Source organism: Carcharodon carcharias, chromosome 20 (assembly GCF_017639515.1).
Source record: "Carcharodon carcharias isolate sCarCar2 chromosome 20, sCarCar2.pri, whole genome shotgun sequence".
NCBI classification, from domain to species: domain Eukaryota; kingdom Metazoa; phylum Chordata; class Chondrichthyes; order Lamniformes; family Lamnidae; genus Carcharodon; species Carcharodon carcharias.
Window position 1 is genome coordinate 40747151 of NC_054486.1, and position 22049 is coordinate 40769199.

Here is a 22049-nt window from a genome sequence, read left to right on the forward strand (position 1 = left end):
GCCACTGGTAAGATGCATTTTTAGCCAGTTCTTTCAATGTTTGTAACAGTGATCCAGAAATAATTCTTCTCCTCCCCACACTTATGTCATAAATGAAAAACAAGTTAGCTCCAGCAATTTGGTGGGGAGAACTCAATTCAGTGAGGATATAAAACTTCATCTGTTGATGTTTGCGCAATGCATCTCTCAGTGGGAAAGCTTGTTGCAACCAAATGAAGACAGGAGAAAAAGAATTACCACCAAATCAGCAGAGATCCTAAACAAAGTAACTTATTCATCTCCATAGCTCCTGGGGAATACTTAGTTTTGAACTGCTGTGGAAAGAAAAAAATCCTATTATGCTCAGTTGCTGTCCTATTTACAATGCCCCAGTGCTTTCTAAGACTTTGGTAGAGAGGTAGGTCTGAGCCTATAGATACAAGTGCATGAAAATAGCAAACATAAAAAATGAGGTGGACTTGGGTCTCCCACCGCAGTTCCTCTCTATGCAATGGAAGGGCACCTGCAGAAACTGGTTTTATGCCTGATCACTGGGCACCTACAGATTCAATTAAGTAATAAGGCAAGGTAGCTGGGACGGGGTAAAGTACTAGTATGAGGTCAATATGTTTCCATGCTGAAATTCTTTGACGTATCTGATTTTAGAAGTTATATGATTTATTCACTGCACATGGAATAATAAAATTAAGTGAATGATTCACGAGTAATTCTTTGACTGTGAAGCAGTTTAGGGTACCCTGAGAATGTGAAAGGAAAGATATAAAGGCAATTTCATTTTCTTTTAGTTTTGTTTATACAGATTTAGCTTAAGCAAAAATAAAAGTTTTCCTTCCCGCCCACAAAAAAATCACTAAATTACAAATGCTCAACCAAATACAAAAAAGGCTATTCACTCAAATACTTTGCAAATATTTTAATGATTATTTTAAGCATACACATTTGAAAATAGTTTGTGAGACTTGAAACTGCAACTCAAGTTAAATAAATGTTTATAATATACAAAGAAATACAGGGAAAAGCTTAGCTTGCTTTAATATGTGCCTTGCACCTAGAACCAGTGTTTCTAGCTTTACTGTAAAATTGCACAAATGCACTCAAGGATTTGATCTTCAGAGCAGGACATTAAAGAATGAAAACATACGCACACCGAACAAACAAGGGAAAAAAAGCTTATTCATGATTGTATACTAAAATGAGAGCAAGTAATATTTTAATACACAAACAGTGCAGGCACTAGTAAACAGGAAATGCTGTTGGAAGAAATGCCCACTCACTCTCTATACATTACAATTCTACACAAGCAGGTTCTTGACCGATAGCATTAGGCCAGCACAGGTCGTCAAAAAGTGGCATTCGTAGTGAACCCAGGTACCAATTGCTGTACATAATAAACTAAATAGAACACAACGCATTGTCAGAAATTAAACACTGAAAACATGACAAAAACTGCTCTTAGGAACATTTACAGGACTGTCCCAGCTTCCAATCTCATAAGCCCTTGAAGCAGCACACAGTGCTCTGTGTCATTATATTTGCTGGCCTTGTTATTAACAGGAGAAGTTTATTCCTGCCAAAACTTTAGCAGCTGACATTTATTCATTTTGCTTTTTCTTTAAAGCCTCAAAAAAAAAGGCAAGCTGTATAAGAACACAGCTGGAGATCAACATTTTTCACACAAACACAAGAGTTCTAGTTTCAGATTCAGTGTCCCATTCACTATCCATCAATGTCCATTAGCTCAATTAAGATGAAAACCTTTCTCCATTGTAGCAGCTAGCAAGCGTTCTCTCATAATTTCTTCAGAGGAATATTCAGGCAATTTAAGGTAGTGCACACACGTGTTTACTGATGGATAACTTGCATCTGTTGCATCAACCTAACAAGAAGAAATATATTGAAATGTATTCCTTGGGTAAGTTAATTCATCATCATGTTTAGTAGTAACCAATCTCATAGAACTTACAACCTAGATCTCTTTATTCCAGAACAGATTTATGCAATTAACATTTATCTAAGAGGAGAAATTTTACTAAAGGTTTTGGCAGTTCTTAACATGAACAAATCTTTCGATGTAGTTTAGATTACATACCTTGCGTACAATGGTGAGCCGTGGATGAAGGTTAGCTAAACCACCTGGTGGGAGAGTGGAGCATCCTGTGGTGAACTGCAGAAATGCCTTCCTTTCATCTGACGACATCCCACAAAGAACTTTTATAAATCGAATGAATCCCGGACTGAGCAAAAAGAGTGAAAATAGGATTTATTAAGAGATATTGGACATGGCTCATTTTTCTATGTTGAGCAAATAATATGAATTACACCAAGTCATGCAGAAGTCAACATATAAAAAAGGTATTTTTGTTTGTGATAAAAAAAAGAAACAGCATGAGAAGCCACAACCTAAAGGAAAGGGAAAATTTAATATAAAATCCTCTTGGCCACATGTTCAATGAAACACTGCTTGTAAAACTGGCTCAAGCTTTTGTACATTATAAACCCAAACAATCCCGAGTCGATGGTGAAACACTGCTGAGATTGAGAATCATGGGTGCCAACTAACACTCTACCAATGTCATCTATGGGTCTCTGAAAATTTGTGGAGGAAATCTTAAGGATTATTACCTAGAATAGTGTCAAAAACCTTTTACTGGGCCATGTCAGCCTTGGAGTCTTGAAATGTATCACTTTCTCACCCTTTTAGACGTGCACGTTGTATGACAGAGATCTGATTTGGGGGGCAGCGGGGGGCAAACATGAATTGCTTTAATTTGCATTTTGGACTGCATTGTTTAACTTGCAAGATAACATTTTGCAGAAGCAAATTTCTCGTCATAAACGGACACAACATACTGTTCAAGCTGTTCATTTTGGAGTAAAGGAGGTTGAGGGAAAATTTGATGGAGGTGTACAAAATTAAGACAGGTTTAAAAATAGTTGTTCTCATTAATGATGGTAAAAGTGGACACAGTTTTATAGATTTGTGCACAATATGCAGGGGGAATGTGAGGAAGAATTCATTTATGCAGTGAGTGATAATGACTCTCTGCCTATGAAGGCAGTGAAAGTAGAGAAGATTTCAAAAGGAAATTGGATAGGAACTTGAGGGAAATAACCATGCAGGGCTCTGGGGTAGAGCGGGGGAATGGGATTAACTGGACTATTCTTCGCAGCTGGCACAAACTCAAAGGGCTAAATGGCCTCCTTCTGTGCCATAACGACTCTGACTACTGCATTCCCTGCACGTGCACAATGCAGAACATTGCATAAGGACATTTACGAATACTTTGAAAGTGGCATTTAAAAAATGACAGTGGTTCATTTGACACAATCTTTGAATGTGGTATCCAACAAACACATATGTATCCTTTGTTCAAATCTGTATCGTAAACAACTACCCTGTTCATAGCTTTTGAGGAAATAGTAAGTTAGCATTTTTAATAACACATGTATCAATATGAATACACAGAATTGTCCTTTGGTAGTACAGAATGTTAATACCTATCACGGGTATAGCCCAATTTGGGTTCTGTATAGTTAATGATATCCTCTGCAGTCCAAGACGGTGACTGGTTTCCACAAAGGATCATTTGAACTTCTTCATGGCTGAACGAACTCAGCTTTTCCAAAGGAAAAACGCGGTTGAATCCATCTGGAAATGGTGGAGGTGGGGGTTGGTGCAGTGGTGGGTAGAGGGAAAACGGAAGAGGAAATGATAAATAACTCTCTCATAAAATCTCTACATTTTCTAATTGAGTCTTTCAATTTATAACTGCCCTTGCTTAACTTTTTGATATCTGTTACAATTTTTGCTAGCCTTGCAAAGAGCATTCTGATCTACTTTTGCACAATTTCACTTGCTCAATAATGGCAGGATCGGATACTGACCTGATACTAATATACTGATCCATAACCATATTTTTGTTCAAATCCTCAACTTTCTTTTCCACCTCAGTGTTCTGTCTTTAACAGTTATATAAAACTATATATTATGCATGTAACATCCAGGCGCTTCTGAATTTACATTGCTTCATCATTTGCTTTGCACAAATGCCATCTTGCCCTCTATGTTAGTCTTAAAAGCTTACTGGATTTGCTCATTAATTACCAATTGAATCTGCCACAGAAAGACATCTAGTAATTAAGCACTTAAGCAGATTTTTAACAATGTGATCTGGTCCTCGATTTTAGTAAATTTAGGGTTAACAAAGGACGTTACCTCGGAAAGCATCCATCTGTTTTTGTATTCCAGTGTGCATACAGAAGTCAAACATCAATTCTACATATTCTTCTGCATTGTCTATCGTTACCATCTAAAACAATAACATGATAAATGAATCCAAAACAAACCAAAACTAAAAAGGCAAACAATGATGTTCCATTCCAACTGCTTTGGCACACATTCCTTTCTTACCAAGGATGGAAGAGTCAATTACTAGGGGACATAGATTTAAGGTGAGAGGAGAAAACTTTAGAGGAGAGGTGCGGGGCAAGTTTTTTATGCAGAGGGTAGTGAGTGTCTGGAATTCGCTGCCAGAGCAGTAGTGGAAGCAGGTACGATAGTGGTGTTTAAGAGGCAGCTTGACAAATACATGGATAGGATGGGAATAGAGGGATACAGACCCTGGAAGTGCAAAATGTTTTAGTTTGACAGGCAATATGATCGGCACAGGCTTGGAGGGCCGAAGGGCCTGTTCCTGTACTTTACTTTTCTTTGTTCTTGAGTCAAAGACAAGGTGATACAAAGCAATACACAAACCCTAGCCTATCATATGTATTATCATGTTACCCAACCCAAATGTTAATACTGGAAGCAGTTCAGGTGATGGGAGAGGGGGAAAGAGCAGAGACCATGTTAAAAACAAATTAACTCTTTCCCCAAGTATTTCTTAAAATCTTACCACTGACCTCATCATCACCATTTGGCTTCAAATCAACAGCTGTAAATCCATGTACTTTGGACGAAGGACAAAACTGGAAATTCAGCCTGCAAGATGTGGACAAATAATTAAATAAAGAAACAATGTTTAATAGTTGGTTTCAAATGACTTCGAGTAGAAGCATTTAATATTTTGCACAGTATAACTCACTTTGTCTTTGGCATTTTGTTTATTATTCCCCTTCCTGCAAACTTTTTGCCTTGTGTGCATCTTATGGGTCAGCCAGTTAAGTGACCTGGTGCATCTACAAATACCATCAACAGTTCAGTGCCAATAGAAAAAAAATACTTCCCTGAAGACTGGCTTTTTACAAAAGTGAAAATAGTATTAAAAGAACTGGGCTATCACTGACCATAAAGGACAATGACCCCAAAAGACATAACCACTGGTACCCACAAACAACTCACAACATCACCCCCAAAACCAAGTGAATTACTTCAAACCTCTACCAAACCACATTGCTCTCAATGCAAGCAGTTGTGCCAAGAAACATGATGTGTCAATGAACTATAGCATGCAACTGAAAATATAAGATGGCTTCATAAAATGTGTTAAATGTACTTTTAGAATCACAAATTATAAATATTGGTCATCGCATTTGATACCAATTCTCTGATTATAATTCATGACCTGCTCACAAATTTAATTTATGAAGCCAAACAACTGTTAGATTACCTACCATGTGAAGTATTCCTCATTTTTGTTCTCATTTAACTTCCTCAGACAAATAAATGTGATTTAACTTTAGCATACTAATAGGGAAATGGGAAGCACATGCACATTCATACACAGACCTCTTGTAAGAGGTTGGCACTGTGAATCACTATATGGCAATGTCCACAAAAAAAACTCCACCTGGAAGGATCTTGATGGAAAGTTTGGGAAACTTAATATGCAGGGTTGAAGTATATCCAAAAAGAGAGGAACAAAACACCTGCACAGTATGTAATCAATCAGCCTTAAGCAAAATATATCAAAGTCAAAAGGAAAAAGTGAGCTCTTGATTCTTTGATATGCTGAGGACATTTAAGAGCATAGGAGTACCAATAGTTTTAGTTTGACTTCAAGGGTTCTTTTAATTATTCCAGGAGCTACTTCTTGTTGCCAAATAATTGCTGGATTTAGCAGATTTAAATATTAATTAAGATTGGGTTTTATGTGGTGCTTTATCCACACACCAGACTATGAAGTTCAATAATCCTGCAGGCTAAGCAAAATTACAAACACAGAAGTTTACGGATGCTTATGCAAAGCTGAATGGCAAAACTTTGCGGTGACAATTACTTGCACTGTGTTGCGCCTCAAGTACCTCCTGGATCCTAATGTGAAGGCAGTGTCTGAAGTTTGCAGACACCAATGAAACTCACAGACAAACCTTAAAAATGAAGTTGTTCTGGAGTCTTGGACCCAGAGAAGTTTGAAAACCTTAGTGCTGATAATCAAGAACACAATCCTGACCCAAGAGCCAGTGCCTGAAAATCAGCATTTCTTTAGTAACACCATTCACCAACTGTACCAAGAAACATACTTTCCTGAAAAATTATGTTATTCTTTTCATTTGATAGGCCACACCCTCTATTGTTGGTCTCTAGGCCTATCCTAGTTCACACTTAACAAGCCAGTATTGGGAGAGATTGTGACAGTGTAACTGTGGGGAACGTGTACACTGCGCTTCTTTCAGGCTTCAACTGTGCACACAACCTGTTCTATCCAGATATGAACTCATTATCTTAATGCTGACACCTGCATTCATACAGGCAGGCTAAAAAGACTTTTGGAGTCACAACAGTAATTACTTTCAGACCTCTGGCATATTTTGAAACTTTCCAGCATAGGTTCCACCTTTAAGCCTAGTTAGAATCTATGAAGCAGAACACGTGACCAATATAGCTTTTAGCTGATACCAAACTGTTAAGTGGAACGAAAAATATACAGAGACAACCGAATGACTACAACACAAATAAACAAAGGAAATTCATACCCTAAATCCTCTATGCCGAGTGGTGGCCCTGACCCTGATCGATTCTTCAAAGTAAGCTCCTGGAGTTGTGTGTTTTTCTCATCTTCTGAAAAAGCTCTGTTACTTAATATTTGCCGTCTCTTCACTGACAGTTCCTTGATTTCCTTCAAGAACCTAGCTCTGTGTGGATTTACCAGCTCAAAATCCTCCCAAGTCAAAATTCCATGGAACCAACCAGGGGGTTTAGGTTTAGGAGGATCAAGAATAAACTCTGATTTTGAGTCTTCATCAAAGCTCCCAACAGATATTGAATCATGACCTTCTTCTGTTGAAGCCTCAGACTGGCTTTCAATATAATGTAAGTTACCATCTACCTGGGTCCCATATTCATGTAGTAGTTTACTCATATTGCTTTTTATGTCGCCCATACACATGAGTTTAAAGAAAGGTTTAGAAATTGGAATATCCACCAGTCTGTTGTCCTGAACACATTTGGCTAAGAATATGCCCAGGAAATGGAAAAGCTTGGTTATTCTGTCCATTTCTTCACTATCCTGTGGGAAAGCAGCAGAAAAAAGTCCACACGATCGCTGCACATAATATCCTGGCGGCTTAAGTCCACCACCCAAGTCAACCTGTATAAAACCAGAAAAATGACATGTGTAAGATAAATCTTTATCACAGTACTCTTCATATTATGAACAAAGTGTTGTTACAATTTGCTAAATTCAGAATTTTAATAATTATCATTTCTGTGTATTGTCACGACTCACTGAGGAAGGTACACTGCAATATCAAGCCCCACTGCTCCCTGAGCCGCCACAAATGTGAAAAAGTTTGATCAACCCAGCTAACTGTTTAATTTAGGTTAACAGAATATGAGCACCAGGTTTGCAAACTTAATAAGTAAAATAACCGGTTAATGAACAAATTGTCTTTAACCTGTGGCAAAATCAAGAAATACGAACTGCTAATTTCTAACTCTATAACCTAAACTCTCTTCCTTCTTAAATCCCTACGCACACACATACAAGACACATAAGGTACACAAAACATGGATTTTAAGGGTGGGATAAAACAGTTTTGATGTCTTCCAGCACTTTCAGTCTTTATTTCACTGGTTGAGCACTTGCCTTTCAATGTCTCTGACAGTATATTTCCCCTTTTGCTTCTTGGGGTTTTGAGAGAGAGAGAGAGAGAGAGAGAGAGAGAGTAGGTTATAGAGATATGAGGGGAAAAAGCCAGCTAGCTATTAGTGCTGAATTACTGGAATCTTACACACATAGGAGAGGTTTAAAATATTTTTCCTTTCAGGCTAGGAGCTATTCTGCTGCACTGCTCTCATACAAACCCTGGTCACCTGGTTAGGAGCCAATTAAAATGTTGTTGCCAGGCAGTTGCCCATTAGACCAGATTCCTCCTCAGCACCATCCTGTCTTTCATGGCACACGCTGTTTCAGGACAGTAACATTATATATATCCCTCGTACTGTTCCAGTAGACATATCCTTCAAACTGCAGCCATTGTAATTTTAATCCACAGTCCAACAGAAATAAAAAGATATATTCTTTACAGTATCAAAACAAAAACAGATTTTTCTGCTTTAAATTAAGTACCTGTCGGGACTCATCATCCGGAAAATCATCATCACACAGCCAAATCCCAAGTTCTTTCTTTTGAAATTCTGCTGCTACGAGTGCATAGAACTCTAAAGTTGGACCAAGACCAGTTCCTTCTTCACCTAAAAATTCAACCTGAAAAAATACATCAACATCAATGACAGAGAGATTGATGCCAAAAGACTTGGGGAAAAAAGTTATCTCTGCAAATAACAAAGAGCAGCGAAGCTCTCTTTTTGCCAGTGCTCAAGCTGTAAGTAGTCAATCTTTGCATTCCATTGGTCTCCTTAAAACACTGGTATTCACTAGAAAAATAATGAAGGCTAATTGGGATAATGGAAAATGTTAATCAGGCTGCAAGTAGAATTTTAAAAATACTTCAATTCATTTGTGATTTATTTCTTCATAAAAAGATACCTTGGTACATAAAATCTAAAAAGATTATGAAATACAAACACATTAGTAACTGTAAATGTTACTGTGTTTAATAACTTGCTAACTCTTAATCGCTTACCTCCTGCCTGCTGACCCTTGCTCCTCTTTGCCGCTTCCCTCTCCTGAGCCCTCACTGTGAGCGACAGTGAGCAGGTGTAAGCAACGACCAAGTGACACAGTCAGCAAGCGAAGGGAGGCAATGAGCAGGAGAAGCACATGAGCGAGCAGGTTGGCAAGCAGCCCATGTAGTGAATACCGTTGCCTTAAAATACATAACAGCTTCTGCAAACGCTCTCCTCCACTGGGAATATAAACAATTACCAGCAGCGGACCCTGATCAATTACCCCTACAAAAGGTGCTCATACGAATTGCAACAACCCTGGCTGAGATCAGCAAATTCAGTAAAGATCATTAATAACCCCTAGTAGTTGCATAGCCTATATGATTTGGCTACTCACTGCCTTAACCAGCTTCATAACAAAATGGAATGTTTCAATTCACTGTCCTTTGTGAATTCTGAGAAAAATGCAAGATTTTAAATCTCTTGCTCAAACACAATCACGTACCAGAGTCACGTAGCATTATTCCAATTGGATTTTGAAGTTTTTTTTTGCTATTTACCTCTAGAACAGATTTTCTATCAGCATGAATTTGCATGACGTTCTCTGCCCACTCCATTAATGTATCACCACGAGGAACCTTGACCCGTTCATGTTTTAATCTTCCAACTCGAAATTCCCCTGGGTCATCTCGCCTCACTGCTGTGGTTGTTCGAGTACGTTCCATGGTGGCCTCACGTCTATTCTGTAGCCAAACTATTGCCCTAAAATAAATGTAGTAGTGAACAGAGATATGAAGAACACAATGTTAAGCACACAGGTAGAAAGCAGGGATCGTCCTCAGCAAAGGCACAACTGAGTCAGCAGAAACAAAAAACAAGGAGTTTGCTTATAAGCTAACATTTTTTTCTGCCATACCATACTATTGAACATTTATAATTTGAGGTGAAAGATAAAGCAAATACAAAGGCCATACTCGCACCTTATGCCATACCAAGATGGTTTATATTGAAAAGAAATATGAATGCTAAGAAATATCACTTTAGTCCATCTTTTACCTTGATGCACCAAATGCTGTACAGGTGAAGTACAATTGTCTGGTTTCAAAAGGGATCAAGAATGGACACTTGCTGGTCAGCTGCTCACACCAGTCTGGCAGTGCACTACTAGCCAAAGCCAAAGGTTCCTGCAATAAACACCAGAAAAAAAACAGAACAAAATATATAACATATCAAAAAGTGACAATAAAAATTCAAAACATCACAACTGCATTACTATTAAATTGATATCGCAATTGAAAAAATTCTCATCAAGATTACAGAGCTAGTCAGGCAAACATCTCAATATTTGCACTATTAACTCCTATTAACGTAGAGTTTGGCAAACTATATATGGCAATGTAATGCATCAATTTTCTAAATTGAATTGCAAGAAAATGAATACAGGATTTGTATTTTGGATCAATTTTAAGCAATTACCTCAATTTGCTGTAAGATTTTTGTGGTGACTTTTTTGCTTGTGAATTCTTCTGGTGAAACGTTGAACTCAAGCTGACCATCACCTTCTGTCAAAAAAAAAACCCACCAATAGTGAACTCAAGAACAATTGTTATATCGAACACCTCAATTCATATTTTTTATGTCTCTCCCTTTCCAGGAGAAAGATTTGGCCTAACCTTCATGGCCTCGCCATGTGGAGTATGGATCACTAGCAATAATATAAAGAATACGAAGCAATTGCAAGACATCTTCCACACCGCAAGCATTCTGTCCGCTCCCAGCCTTGGCTTGTGGTTGCTCTCGTGTTCCACTAAGAATTTCACAACTGTGCAAAGATGAAATGGGTCCATGGTTTAGTCCAGATGATTTTGATCCATGCTCACAAAATTCCTGCAGAAAGTTATTTTATAAAAAGGAAAAACATTCAATAACTCACTTAAGATACTTGTAAAAAATAATCAACTACATGCACTTCTAGTCAAAGCCACTTGCAAATCATAATTAGCACAAATTTGAACTTGTACAGGAGTATAAATATTTTTATAAAACATGAATGCATTAAAGCTACAACTTTACATTAAGTTAATTTCAAGCAAATAACATTACAACATAAGCATTGTTTTTGCTTTTACGGGTGCAGACGTATATTATCCAGAAAAAATATTTTGCACGGTAATATACCTTGTATGCAGCTATGAGCTGAGAACAATTTCTGTTTTTCCTAATACTTTTATTAGTGCCGGTTAATTTCCAGTGCCGCAGGAAAGCTGAATCTGCATTCTTCTGCAGGTAGGTTATCAAGTCATTCTTTGGTAATTCATCAGTGCCAAGGTATTGTTCCACATGCTCTACAGACCAGCAGCCCTACAACAGGAAGAACCAAAGGTTGGTCTTTCCTGATTGTAAAGTCTTACAGGTTGTACATGCATTAAAACTAAAAATTTAAACTTTTCTATTATTCATGCTCTTTGGATTTAAAAAGTCTGTTTGTCAGAATTATGTTAGTACTTCAATTTGATCATGGTAATAGTTTAGTCTGTTATTCTTAGAGGCAAAAAAACATAACATTGCAGCATGAACAGAAACATTACTTACCATCTTTCCATTTTCCCCTTTTTCTTTATCAGAATCTTTCATCTCTCTGTACATAATCCTGGAAGAAATCGTAAGCATCCATCAAATATTCAGGTTACTGATATAAACTTTTAGTCTGCATTCATTTTGTGCTTACAGTTGAAAAATTCAGCACTGATGAGTGAAAAATTTCTTCACTCTGGCACTCCATCAGCATCAAAAGCTCTCAGGGTTATATAGCAAATAACCAGGGGCAGATTAAAGTTCACCCAACGCCTTAAACTTAGCTCATTTAAAAACAATGAACATTAACCTGTTGGCTATCATAGGAATTAACATCCTACATAGGAGCCAAGGGGAACAGAAGTAGGCAATTTGGCTCTTCGAGCCTGCTCCATCATGATAAGATCATGGCTAATCTGGTTGTGGTCTCAACTCCACCTTCTGGTCTGCCCCTCATAACCCTTGACTCCCTTGTCTGTCAAAAATCTATCCATCTCAGTTTTGAATAAATTCAATGACCAGGCCTCCACTGCTTTCTGGGGAAGAGAATTCCTCAGACTATTGATCCTCAGGAGAAAAAAGTTCTCCTCATCTCATCTCCATCTTAAAAGGGAGACCTCTTATTTTTAAACTGTGTTCCCTAGTTCTAGTCTCCCCCCACAAGAGGAAACAGCCTCCAAGTATCCACCCTGTCAAGTTCCCTCAAGATCTTATGTGTTCAATAAGATCACCTCTCAATCTTCTAAACTCCAATGGTAACTGGCCCAGCCTGTCCAACCTAAAGATAAGCCCTTCATCCCAGCAATGATCCGAGTGAACCTTCTCTGAACTGCTTCTAATACAATTATTTCAAATAAGGAAACCAAAACTGTACACAGTACTCCAGTTGTGGTCTCACTAAGCTGCAATAAAACTTAAACAAAAACAGAATTACCTGGAAAAACTCAGCAGGTCTGGCAGCATCAGCGGAGAAGAACAAAGTTGATGTTTCGAATCCTCATGACCCTTCAACAGAACTGAGTGAATCTTAGGAAAGGGTGAAATATAAGCTGATTTAAGGTGGGGGAGGGGGGTGGTTTGTAGGGACAGGCAAGCAGTGATAGGAGCAGATCATCAAAAGATGTCACAGACAAAGAACAAAGAAGCGTTGAAGGTGGTGATATTATCTAAATGAATGTGTTAATTAAGAATGGATGGTAGGGCACTCAAGGTACAGCTCTAGTGGGGGTGGGGTGGAAAGACTAGCCCGGCATACAAGATTTAAAAATAATGGAAATAGGTGGGAAAAGAAAAATCTATATAATTTATTGGAAAAAAACAAAAGGAAGGGGGAAGAAACAGAAAGGGGGTGGGGATGGAGGAGGGAGCTCAAGACCTAAAGTTGTTGAATTCAATATTCAGTCTGGAAGGTTGTAAAGTGCCTAGTTGGAAGATGGTGCTGTTCCTCCAGTTTGCGTTGGGCTTCACTGGAACAATGCAGCAAGCCAAGGACAGACATGTGGGCAAGAGAGCAGGGTGGCGTGTTAAAATGGCAAGCGACAGGGAGGTTTGGGTCATTCTTGCGGACAGACCGCAGGTGTTCTGCAAAGCGGTCGCCCAGTTTACGTTTGGTCTCTCCAATGTAGAGGAGACCGCATTGGGAGCAACGAATGCAGTAGACTAAATTGGGGGAAATGGAAGTGAAATGCTGCTTCACTTGAAAGGAGTGTTTGGGCCCTTGGACAGTGAGGAAGAGGAAGTGAAGGGGCAGGTGTTGCATACTTTGCATGGGCATGGGGAGGTGCCATAGGTGGGGGTTGAGGAGTAGGGGGTGATGGAGGAGTAGACCAGGGTGTCCCAGAGGGACCGATTCCTACGGAATGCCGATAGGGGGCTGAAGGGAAGATGTGTTTGGTGGTGGCATCATGCTGGAGTTGGCCGAAATGGCGGAGGATGATCCTTTGATTGCGGAGGCTGGTGGGGTGATAAGTGAGGACAAGGGGGACCCTATCACATTTCTGGGAGGGAGGAGAAGGCATGAGGGCGGATGCGCGGAAGATGGGCCGGACATGGTTGAGGGCCCTGTCAACGACCAGGGGTGGAAAACCTCAGTTAAGGAAGGAGGACATGTCAGAGGAACTGCTTTTGAAGGTAGCATCATCAGAATAGATGCGACGGAACTGAAAGAATGGAATGGAGTCCTTATAGGAAGCGGGGTGTGAGTAGCTGTGGGAGTTGGTAGGCTTGTAATGGATATTGGTGGACAGTCTATCACCATAGATTGAGACAGAGAGGTCAAGGAAGGGAAGGGAAGTGTCAGAGATGGACCATGTGAAAATGATGGAGAGGTGGAGATTGGAAGCAAAATTAGTAAATTTTTCCAAGTCCCGACGAGATTATGAAGCAGTACCGAAGTAATCATCGATGTACTGGAGAAAGAGTTGTGGAAGGGGGCCAGAGTAGGACTGGAACAAGGAATGTTCCACATACCCCATAAAGAGACAGGCATAGTTGGGGCCCATGCGGGTACCCATAGCCACACCTTTTATTTGGAGGAAGTGAGAGGAGTTGAAGGAGAAATTGTTCAGTGTGAGAACAAGTTCAGCCAGACGGAGGAGAGTAGTGGTGGATGGGGATTGTTCGGGCCTCTGTTCGAGGAAGAAGCTAAGGGCCCTCAGACCATCCTGGTAGGGGATGGAGGTGTAGAGGGATTGGACGTCCATGGTGAAGAGGAAGCGGTTGGGGCCAGGGAACTGGAAATTGTTGATGTGACGTAAGGTGTCAGAGGAATCACGGATGTAGGTGGGAAGGGACTGGACAAGGGGAGAGAGAAGGGAGTCAAGATAACGAGAAATGAGTTCTGTGGGGCAGGAGCAAGCTGACACGATCGGTCTACCGGGACAGTTCTGTTTGTGGATTTTGGGTAGGAGGTAGAAGTGGGCTGTCCGAGGTTGGACGACTATCAGGTTGGAAGCTGTGGGAGGAAGATCCCCAGAGGAGGTGAGGTCAGTGACAGTCCTGGAAACAATGGCTTGATGTTCAGTGGTGGGGTCATGGTCCAGGGAGAGGTAGGAGGAAGTGTCTGAGAGTTGACGCTCAGCCTCCGCGAGGTAGAGGTCAGTGCGCCAAACAACAACAGCACCACACTTGTCAGCGGGTTTGATGACAATGTTGGGGTTGGACCTGAGAAAACAGAGTGCAGTAAGTTCAGAGAGAGACAGATTAGAATGGGTGAGAGGAGCAGAGAAATTGAGACAATTAATGTCGCGCCGACAGTTCTCAATGAAAAAATCAAGAGAAGGTAAGAATCCAGAGGGAGGGGTCCAGGTGGAGGGAGAATATTGGAGGTGCGTAAAAGGATCCGTTGAATGGGGAGAGGACTCCTGCCCAAAGAAGTGAGCACGGAGACGAAGACGGCGGAAGAAGAGTTCAGCATCATGTCCAGCCCAAAATTCATTGAGATGAGGGCATAAGGGTATGAAACTAAGTCCTTTGCTGAGCACTGAATGTTCAACATCGGAGAGGGGAAGGTCAGGGGGTATAGTGAATATTCGGCCAGGGCTGGGAATGGAAGATGGGGTGGGGATGGAGGGACAGGCAGGGGTGGAGGGTCCTAGATGGGTGTTGGTGTCGATGAGTTGTTGGAGCTTCCTTACTTTTATATCCTATTCCTCTTTCAATAAACACCAACATTCCATTTGCCTTCCAAATCACATGCTGTGCCTGCATACTAACTTTTTGTGTACCAGGGCACCCAAATCCCTCTGCACCACCGAGTTATCGCTCTCCTCATTTAAATAGTATATTGCTTTTCTATTCTTCCTGCCAAAGTGGATAAATTTATATTTTCCCACATTATACTCCATCTGCCAAATTTTTGTCCGCTCACGTAACCTACCTGGCTGGCTTCCTTCTCTTGACAATTTACATTCCTACCTATCTTGATGTCATCAGCAAATTTAGCTGCCACACTTTCAGTCCCTTCATTCAAGTCATTGATACAGATTGTATATAGTTGAGGCCCCAGCACTGATCCCAGCAGCTTTCCACTAGTTCCGGCTTGCCAAACTGAAAAAGGCCCATTTATCCCTGCTCTCTGCTTCCTCTTAGTTAACCAATCCTTTATCCATGCTAATACCCTCACACCATGTAGTAAACTTTCATGTGGCATCTTATCAAATGTCTTTTGAAAATCTAATCACACCACATCGTTATCTTGCTTGTTACTTCTTCGAAGAACTCTAATAAATTAGACACAATTTCCCTTTCACTAAAGCATGTTGACTCTGCCTGATCCCATCATAATTTTCTAAATATCCTCCTATAACCTCCTTAATAATGGATTCTAGCAAGTTCCTTATGACAGATGTTAAGCTACCTGGCCTATAATTTTCCTCTTTTCTGCCTGCTTCCTTTCTTGAATAAAGTGTTAATTTGCTTTGCTGTTCCTCTTTCCTAGTCCTATCTATTTCGTTGGTACCCATGTGGACCACAACAACTGGATTCTTCCCTTCCCACTGCAAGTTCCTCTCCAATCCAGGGCAGATGTCCTGAACCTTTTTACCATGCAGGCAACATATCCTTCTGGACTCTCACTCTCAGCTTCAGAGAACTGTATCTATACCCCTGATTATACTACCCCTTACTAACACAATATTCCTATTTACTCCACCCACTTGAATGGCTTCCTGTATCACAGTGCCACAGGCAGTTTGCTCATCCACCTTGCTGCCTCTCCTCTCATTCATGCAAGCTGCTTTGACGTCGAATCTATTGGACAATTCTAAGGACTGAGGCTTCTCCACTTCCACCTTATTGACCCCCTTACCTGCCTCTCTTGCAGTCACAGGCTCCTGTCCCTGACCACTGACCAAATCAGATGACCCTATCTTAAGGGGAGTGACTGCCTTCTGGGACAAAGTGGCCAGGTAATTTTCCCCCTCCCGATGCATAATAGGGTCTTGTGGCTTGGCCTCCAAATCAATAACACTGAGCTGCAGACATTTCCTCTGCATTTTTATAGTAGTTTCCAGACTTAAATACATTCCAGAAAAATACAGCATTGGCCAGAATTTTCCCCTTGGCAATTTGGGGATGGGGCCCGTTCGCCGAGGGGAAAATGACATGGGATGACATCGGGAGGAATCCCCGGCGTCATCCAGGTCCATTTAAATTTTTAGGAAGGCAGGCGGACAATGAAATCAGCTGTTCGCCCGCTGACCTGTCAATGGCCAACTGAGGCCATTGACAGGCTAGTTAAGATAATTAAATACCTGCCCGTCCAACCTTAAGGCTGGCAGGCAGGCCAGGAGCCCCAGCAGGCTCCAGATTATTCATGAAACTTCATCTACTGGCGGGATGAGGTTTCATGTCACATGAGGGGGACATGTTAATAATTTTAATATTTTTCTATTTTTTGATTTTACTTACCTGTCAATAATCTCCCTGAGACAGAACTTTGCCTCAGGGAGCAGTGCTCTCTTTTGCGCGCATGCGCGAAAGAATGCACTTTGACAGCTGGGGATTCCCTCCCCCACCCTGCACAGGAAGCGCATAGTGCTTCCCGTCGGGCAGGCAGCTGGGCGGGCCTTAATTGGCCCACCCACTCAAAACGGCGACAGGCCCCGTTTCAGTGGTGGGGTTTGGCTGTCCACCCACCATCCAAGGGCGAAATTCTGCACATTGTATAAATGTCTCTACTTGAGAAGGTTAAGAAATCTAATTAAGCACATTTCAGGCCCAAGCAATTTTTGGAAACCATATTAATCCATTCCACTCACTGACACAAGTACCAGAAGTGAGATTATTGTATTAGTTAAATATTCATAGTGCTACAGAGGAATTTAATTTGTTCATTTTCAAGATTGCCAGTCAAGAGCTTTCCTTACAATTGTTGAAATCCTGTTCACATGAAATTTGCTGCAGCTATCTAGGATACACTGATTTATTTTACATTATATAATGTAAAGATTTGTACACATGAAATTTACCAAATGCCTTTTACAACACTATTCTCTTTATGGCCTACAATATTAATCAATAATAGGTCACATGGATTGATTACATTTTGGGTACATCCTTTGTTAAATGAAATTGTAGACTATAATTGCCTGAAATCAGATTATTGGACCCACCAAGTGCAATTCTAGCATATTAACTGTCAATGTTTCTGGGATTATACTTGGCAAGGATCAGGATTAGTCCATATGGTTCAAATGTTGAATTTAATTAATGAGGCATTTAGGCAAGCTTTACTACTTGACCTAAAACAACTCAAATAGCAGCCAAGAACTTCTTTTCGATAAATTAGTAAGCAATGCACTTTAGAAACATTTCTAATCAAACAAATCCAAAACATACAAAATTTCCTGGTACATTTACTTACGTGTATGTTGGTTCCCATATGCGCCTAAACTTATCAGATTTTATATTTCCATTACATGAAAGCTGTAACAGTTTCTGCACATAACAGAAAATGGTAGCTCTGTAGTTTGAGAGGGGCAACTCCACTTCACGAGATGTTCCCAAACCTGCTACCTTAAGAGTCAGTGCTAATCGTGGTGAAGGGGCACACTCTACTTCCTCCAGCAGTTCTGATTGAGGTGTTCCTACAAAAAGCATATTTCAAAGATTAAAGCCCATACCGTTTTTTTAATATGACCATTACAAAAATGAGCACACCAAACGAATATAAAATCTGCTATGTGATATCACTATACAGCCAAACTGAGGTACATTGCTGTTACAGAAAGACTTCAATTATTATAACAATGATATGCAAATAGAATGGCACAACATGAGGTATAAAACAGAGGAAATAGAGACAAGTGCTAATCGTGGTGAAGGGGCACACTCTACTTCCTCCAGCAGTTCTGATTGAGGTGTTTCTACAAAAACGTAGTGTGCTTAATAGTGGTGGGAGGATGCATCATGTCACAGAAAAGGAAAGGATCTTTATTGAACAAATGAGAACAAAATGGTGAATTTTAAAGTACCTGGAGGAGGGATTTCTAAATCAGTTGTTTGCTGCACGTTTGTACGACCAGGTCGTGGATCAAAAGCTGGTACTAAAGCAGAAAACTGCCGCTTTAGGACAAAATCATCATCCCACGTTCTACGGCGCCCTCCTTTCGTTTCATATTCCTCTTCTTCCTGTTTTCCAAGGTTCAATCAAGTCAATTTTATGTATTTACAAGTATAAGACTATAAACTTAAAGGAATATCAGACCAAAATACCAGACCCCTACCACAGTAATGTCTGTATTGTGACTTCTGCAAAACAGCATACTGCTGCATATAAGGTGAAGATAAGCTCAATAGTATTTTTAAATAAAAAAACTCATTTAAAACTACAGGAGAAGAGCATACCATAACTTCTTCATACTCCTGATCTTCTTGATTGTCATCTTCATTTTCATCATCTTCCTCATCTGGTTCAGGCAAATCTTCATCATCTTCAAGTTCTGCCAGTAAAGTACTAGCACGGCAGCTGTCTAGAAAATCTGCAGAATGTAAAATAAAGATCAGCAGTTGGAATAAAAGACTTATTTCAGAGTCAATTCAAAATTAATCTTATAAATGAATGTTAAAGTAAATCATGTTCAGCTACAAGATAAATCTATACAAAACATTTCCGAAACTTACTGCTGAATAATTTAACAAACTTTACTATCCGTAAATATTTGTAACAAGTCTGGTTCAAGTCCATCTTAGTTGACCTTCTGTAGCTTGTGAGGGTCACAATTTATTCTGTTTCAGAAATTCAATTTTCATTTACACACACACACTCTCCTAAAATTTGTTGCTAACCATGTGATGATGGGGGAAGAGAGACGTCAAGGAGAGTCACCTAGAGAATTCAGTACCTCGGGGGAAAATAAGAAGTTGAGTAGTATCAAGAAAATATGCTATCAAAATGATAAGACAACATGGCAGTGCTTGCCATTGTGTTAGCTTGAATCAGTGGTTTGTACAATTTGCACACAAATTTTTTATTTATTAATTCATGGGTCGTTGGCATCATTGGCAAGGTAAGCATTTATTGCCTAATCCTCATTGCCCTTAAGATGGTCGTGAGCCACCTTCTTGAACCGCTGCAGTCTGTGATGAAGGTATTCCCACAGATGGAGTTCCAGGATTATGACCCAACGAAGCTTCCAGGAACAGCAATGTATATCCAAGACAAAATCACAGGCAGTTGTATCCCCATGCACCTGGTCCTCTGGCACTTCTAGGTAGTAGAAATCATGGATCTGATGATGGTGACTAACTGCAGTGCAATTATCTTATTTCCCTGTCAGCAGTCAACTCAGCTCCTAAAGCTTGGCCTGAATAGCCAAGTGGTTATGGTACTGGGTTTGTAACCCCAAGATCAAGAGTTCAAATCTCTCAATGGCAAACTATGAAACAATGTAACTTCATCTGAAACAGATGGAAACGGGTTTGTACTCGAAAGAGTTACATCTCAGCACAATGAACTGTCTGGAGGAAGTATCCAGTTTGATCACTCAGCTCCTAAGCTGTTTACCACAAAGTTCCATACTTACCCAAACTCAATCAACAATAATGGTCAGCTAATCAATTAACTAAAAACATCTGTTCAAAGGCAGCTATTGGTGCAATCAAATCCATGAGCAATCTGGAATTTGAAGAACTATTTCTAGTTTAGCTGTGCACTTGCAAGCGGAAAAGGAAATAGGAGCGACAACTTGTATCTGAAAATTTACTCTCGATTTTTAAAGCTAAGATTTCACATAATTTGTCAATGAAAATGCCTCCATAAAAACAAAATGAGAAACTGTTGTTAGGGAGTGTCTTTAAATAGCTGTACATGAGAAAAGCGTATTATTTTTAAAGTAGTAGCTACTTGGATTTAAGTAAGAAATACCAAAAATAGGGGAGTAAATTTAAATCAGGGCCAGTAAAATAAAAGTAATATAAATAAACCCAAGTAAATTAAAATTAACGTAAGGGAAGTAAAGTTAAGACATGGCAGGGCAGCTCAGTCGTGTGGAATGCTTGTCATGTAATATGTGGGAACTCGTGAACACTGCTGGTATCCTAGATGACCACATATGCATGAAGCTGCAGAAACTTGAGCAGCGGCTAGAGTCACTGTGGCTCATTCACGAGGCTGAGCGCTACGTGGATAGCATGTTCAAAGAAGTTGTCACGCCGCAGGTTAGGAGCACAAAGTCAGAAAGGGAATGGGTGACCACTAGACAGACCAAGACAACCAGGCAGGTGGTGCAGGAGTCCCCTGGGGTCCCACTCACCATTGGTTTTCCATTTTGGATACTAGTGAGGGTGTTGGTTCCTCAGAGGAATGCGGTCACAGCCAAGTTTGTGGCACAATGAGCAGTTCGGCTGTACAGGAGGGAAGAAGAAAAGAGCAATGGTGATTGGAGATTCATTAGTTAGGGGAACAGACAGGCGTTTCTGTGGCCGTAGATGCGACTCCAGGATGGTATATTGCCTCCCTGGTGCAGGGTCAAGGATGTCACTTAACAGCTGCGGACATTCTTCTGGGGGAGGGTGATCAGCTAGAAGTTGTGGTCCACATTGATACCAATGACTTAGGCAGGAAGGGGGATGTGGTCCTGCGATCAGAATTTAGGGAGCTAGGTCAAAAATTAGCAAGCAGGAGCTCAAAAGTAGCAATCTCCAGGTTACTCCTTGTGCCACGTGCAAGTGAGTACAGAAATAGGAGGGTAAGGCAGATGAAAGCGTGGCTGGAAAGATGGTGCAGGAGGGAGGGCTTTAGATTCCTGGGACACTTGGACTGGCTTTGGGGAAGATGGCACCTGTACAAGCCGGACAGGTTGCACCTGAACAGAGCTTGGACTGAGTACCTTGTGGGGCATTTTACTAGTGCTGTTGGGAGGGCTTTAAATTAACTCGGCAGGGATGAGGGAATCAGGAGAGAATAATATTAGAGAGGTATACCAGGGTGCACAAAATACTGGGAGACAAAGATAGCACTAGTGTAAGTTAACAGGTGGAGTTGGAGTAAGGGAGAAAACCACGAAGTCTAACTCAGGGTTACTATGTAAGTATGTGAATGCACGGAGTATAGCAAATAAGATTGGGGAGTTACAGGCGCAGTTTGCCATGTGGAAATATGACATTGTGATGATAACAGAGACCTGGCTCAAGGAAGGGCAGGACTGGGTGTTAAATGTTCCTGGATAGAAGTGTTCAAGGAAGCAAAAGAGGAGGGATAACAGTATTGGTTAAGGAGAGCATTGCAGTGCTGGAGAAAGAGGATGGCCCAGAGGGTTCAAGGACAGAATCAATTTGGCTAGAGCTAAGGAACAATAAGGGTGCAATTACATTGCTCAGTGCATTCTATAGGCCGCCAACTAGTGGGAAGGATGTAAGGGAACAAATCTTCAGGGAAATTAGAGGTGCAAAAATTATAGAGTAGCTATAATGGGGGATTTTAATTATCTGAATGTAGACTGGGATAGTGGCAGCGTATAGG

General features: G+C 40.5%; 1 protein-coding gene across 4 annotated transcripts in view; it reads right to left on the reverse strand.

The window, feature by feature from the left end:
- Positions 1-898: 898 nt before the first annotated feature.
- Positions 899-22049, reverse strand: part of hectd1 (HECT domain containing 1) — a 176947-nt gene continuing 155796 nt past the window's right edge. For 3 of the 4 annotated variants that reach the window (XM_041213933.1, XM_041213934.1, XM_041213932.1), the window contains exons 27-42: positions 18935-19068; positions 18562-18718; positions 17952-18174; positions 11606-11663; positions 11192-11374; positions 10687-10900; positions 10490-10575; positions 10070-10197; positions 9574-9775; positions 8514-8651; positions 6919-7532; positions 4906-4984; positions 4217-4310; positions 3499-3649; positions 2090-2234; positions 899-1876 (exon numbers count right to left, since the gene is read on the reverse strand). In XM_041213933.1, the coding sequence (XP_041069867.1) occupies positions 1739-1876; positions 2090-2234; positions 3499-3649; positions 4217-4310; positions 4906-4984; positions 6919-7532; positions 8514-8651; positions 9574-9775; positions 10070-10197; positions 10490-10575; positions 10687-10900; positions 11192-11374; positions 11606-11663; positions 17952-18174; positions 18562-18718; positions 18935-19068 (2744 nt within the window). In that variant the 3' untranslated portion in view covers positions 899-1738. The remainder of the gene's footprint in view (positions 1877-2089; positions 2235-3498; positions 3650-4216; positions 4311-4905; positions 4985-6918; positions 7533-8513; positions 8652-9573; positions 9776-10069; positions 10198-10489; positions 10576-10686; positions 10901-11191; positions 11375-11605; positions 11664-17951; positions 18175-18561; positions 18719-18934; positions 19069-22049) is intronic. The other variant, XM_041213936.1, reaches the window with a different exon arrangement.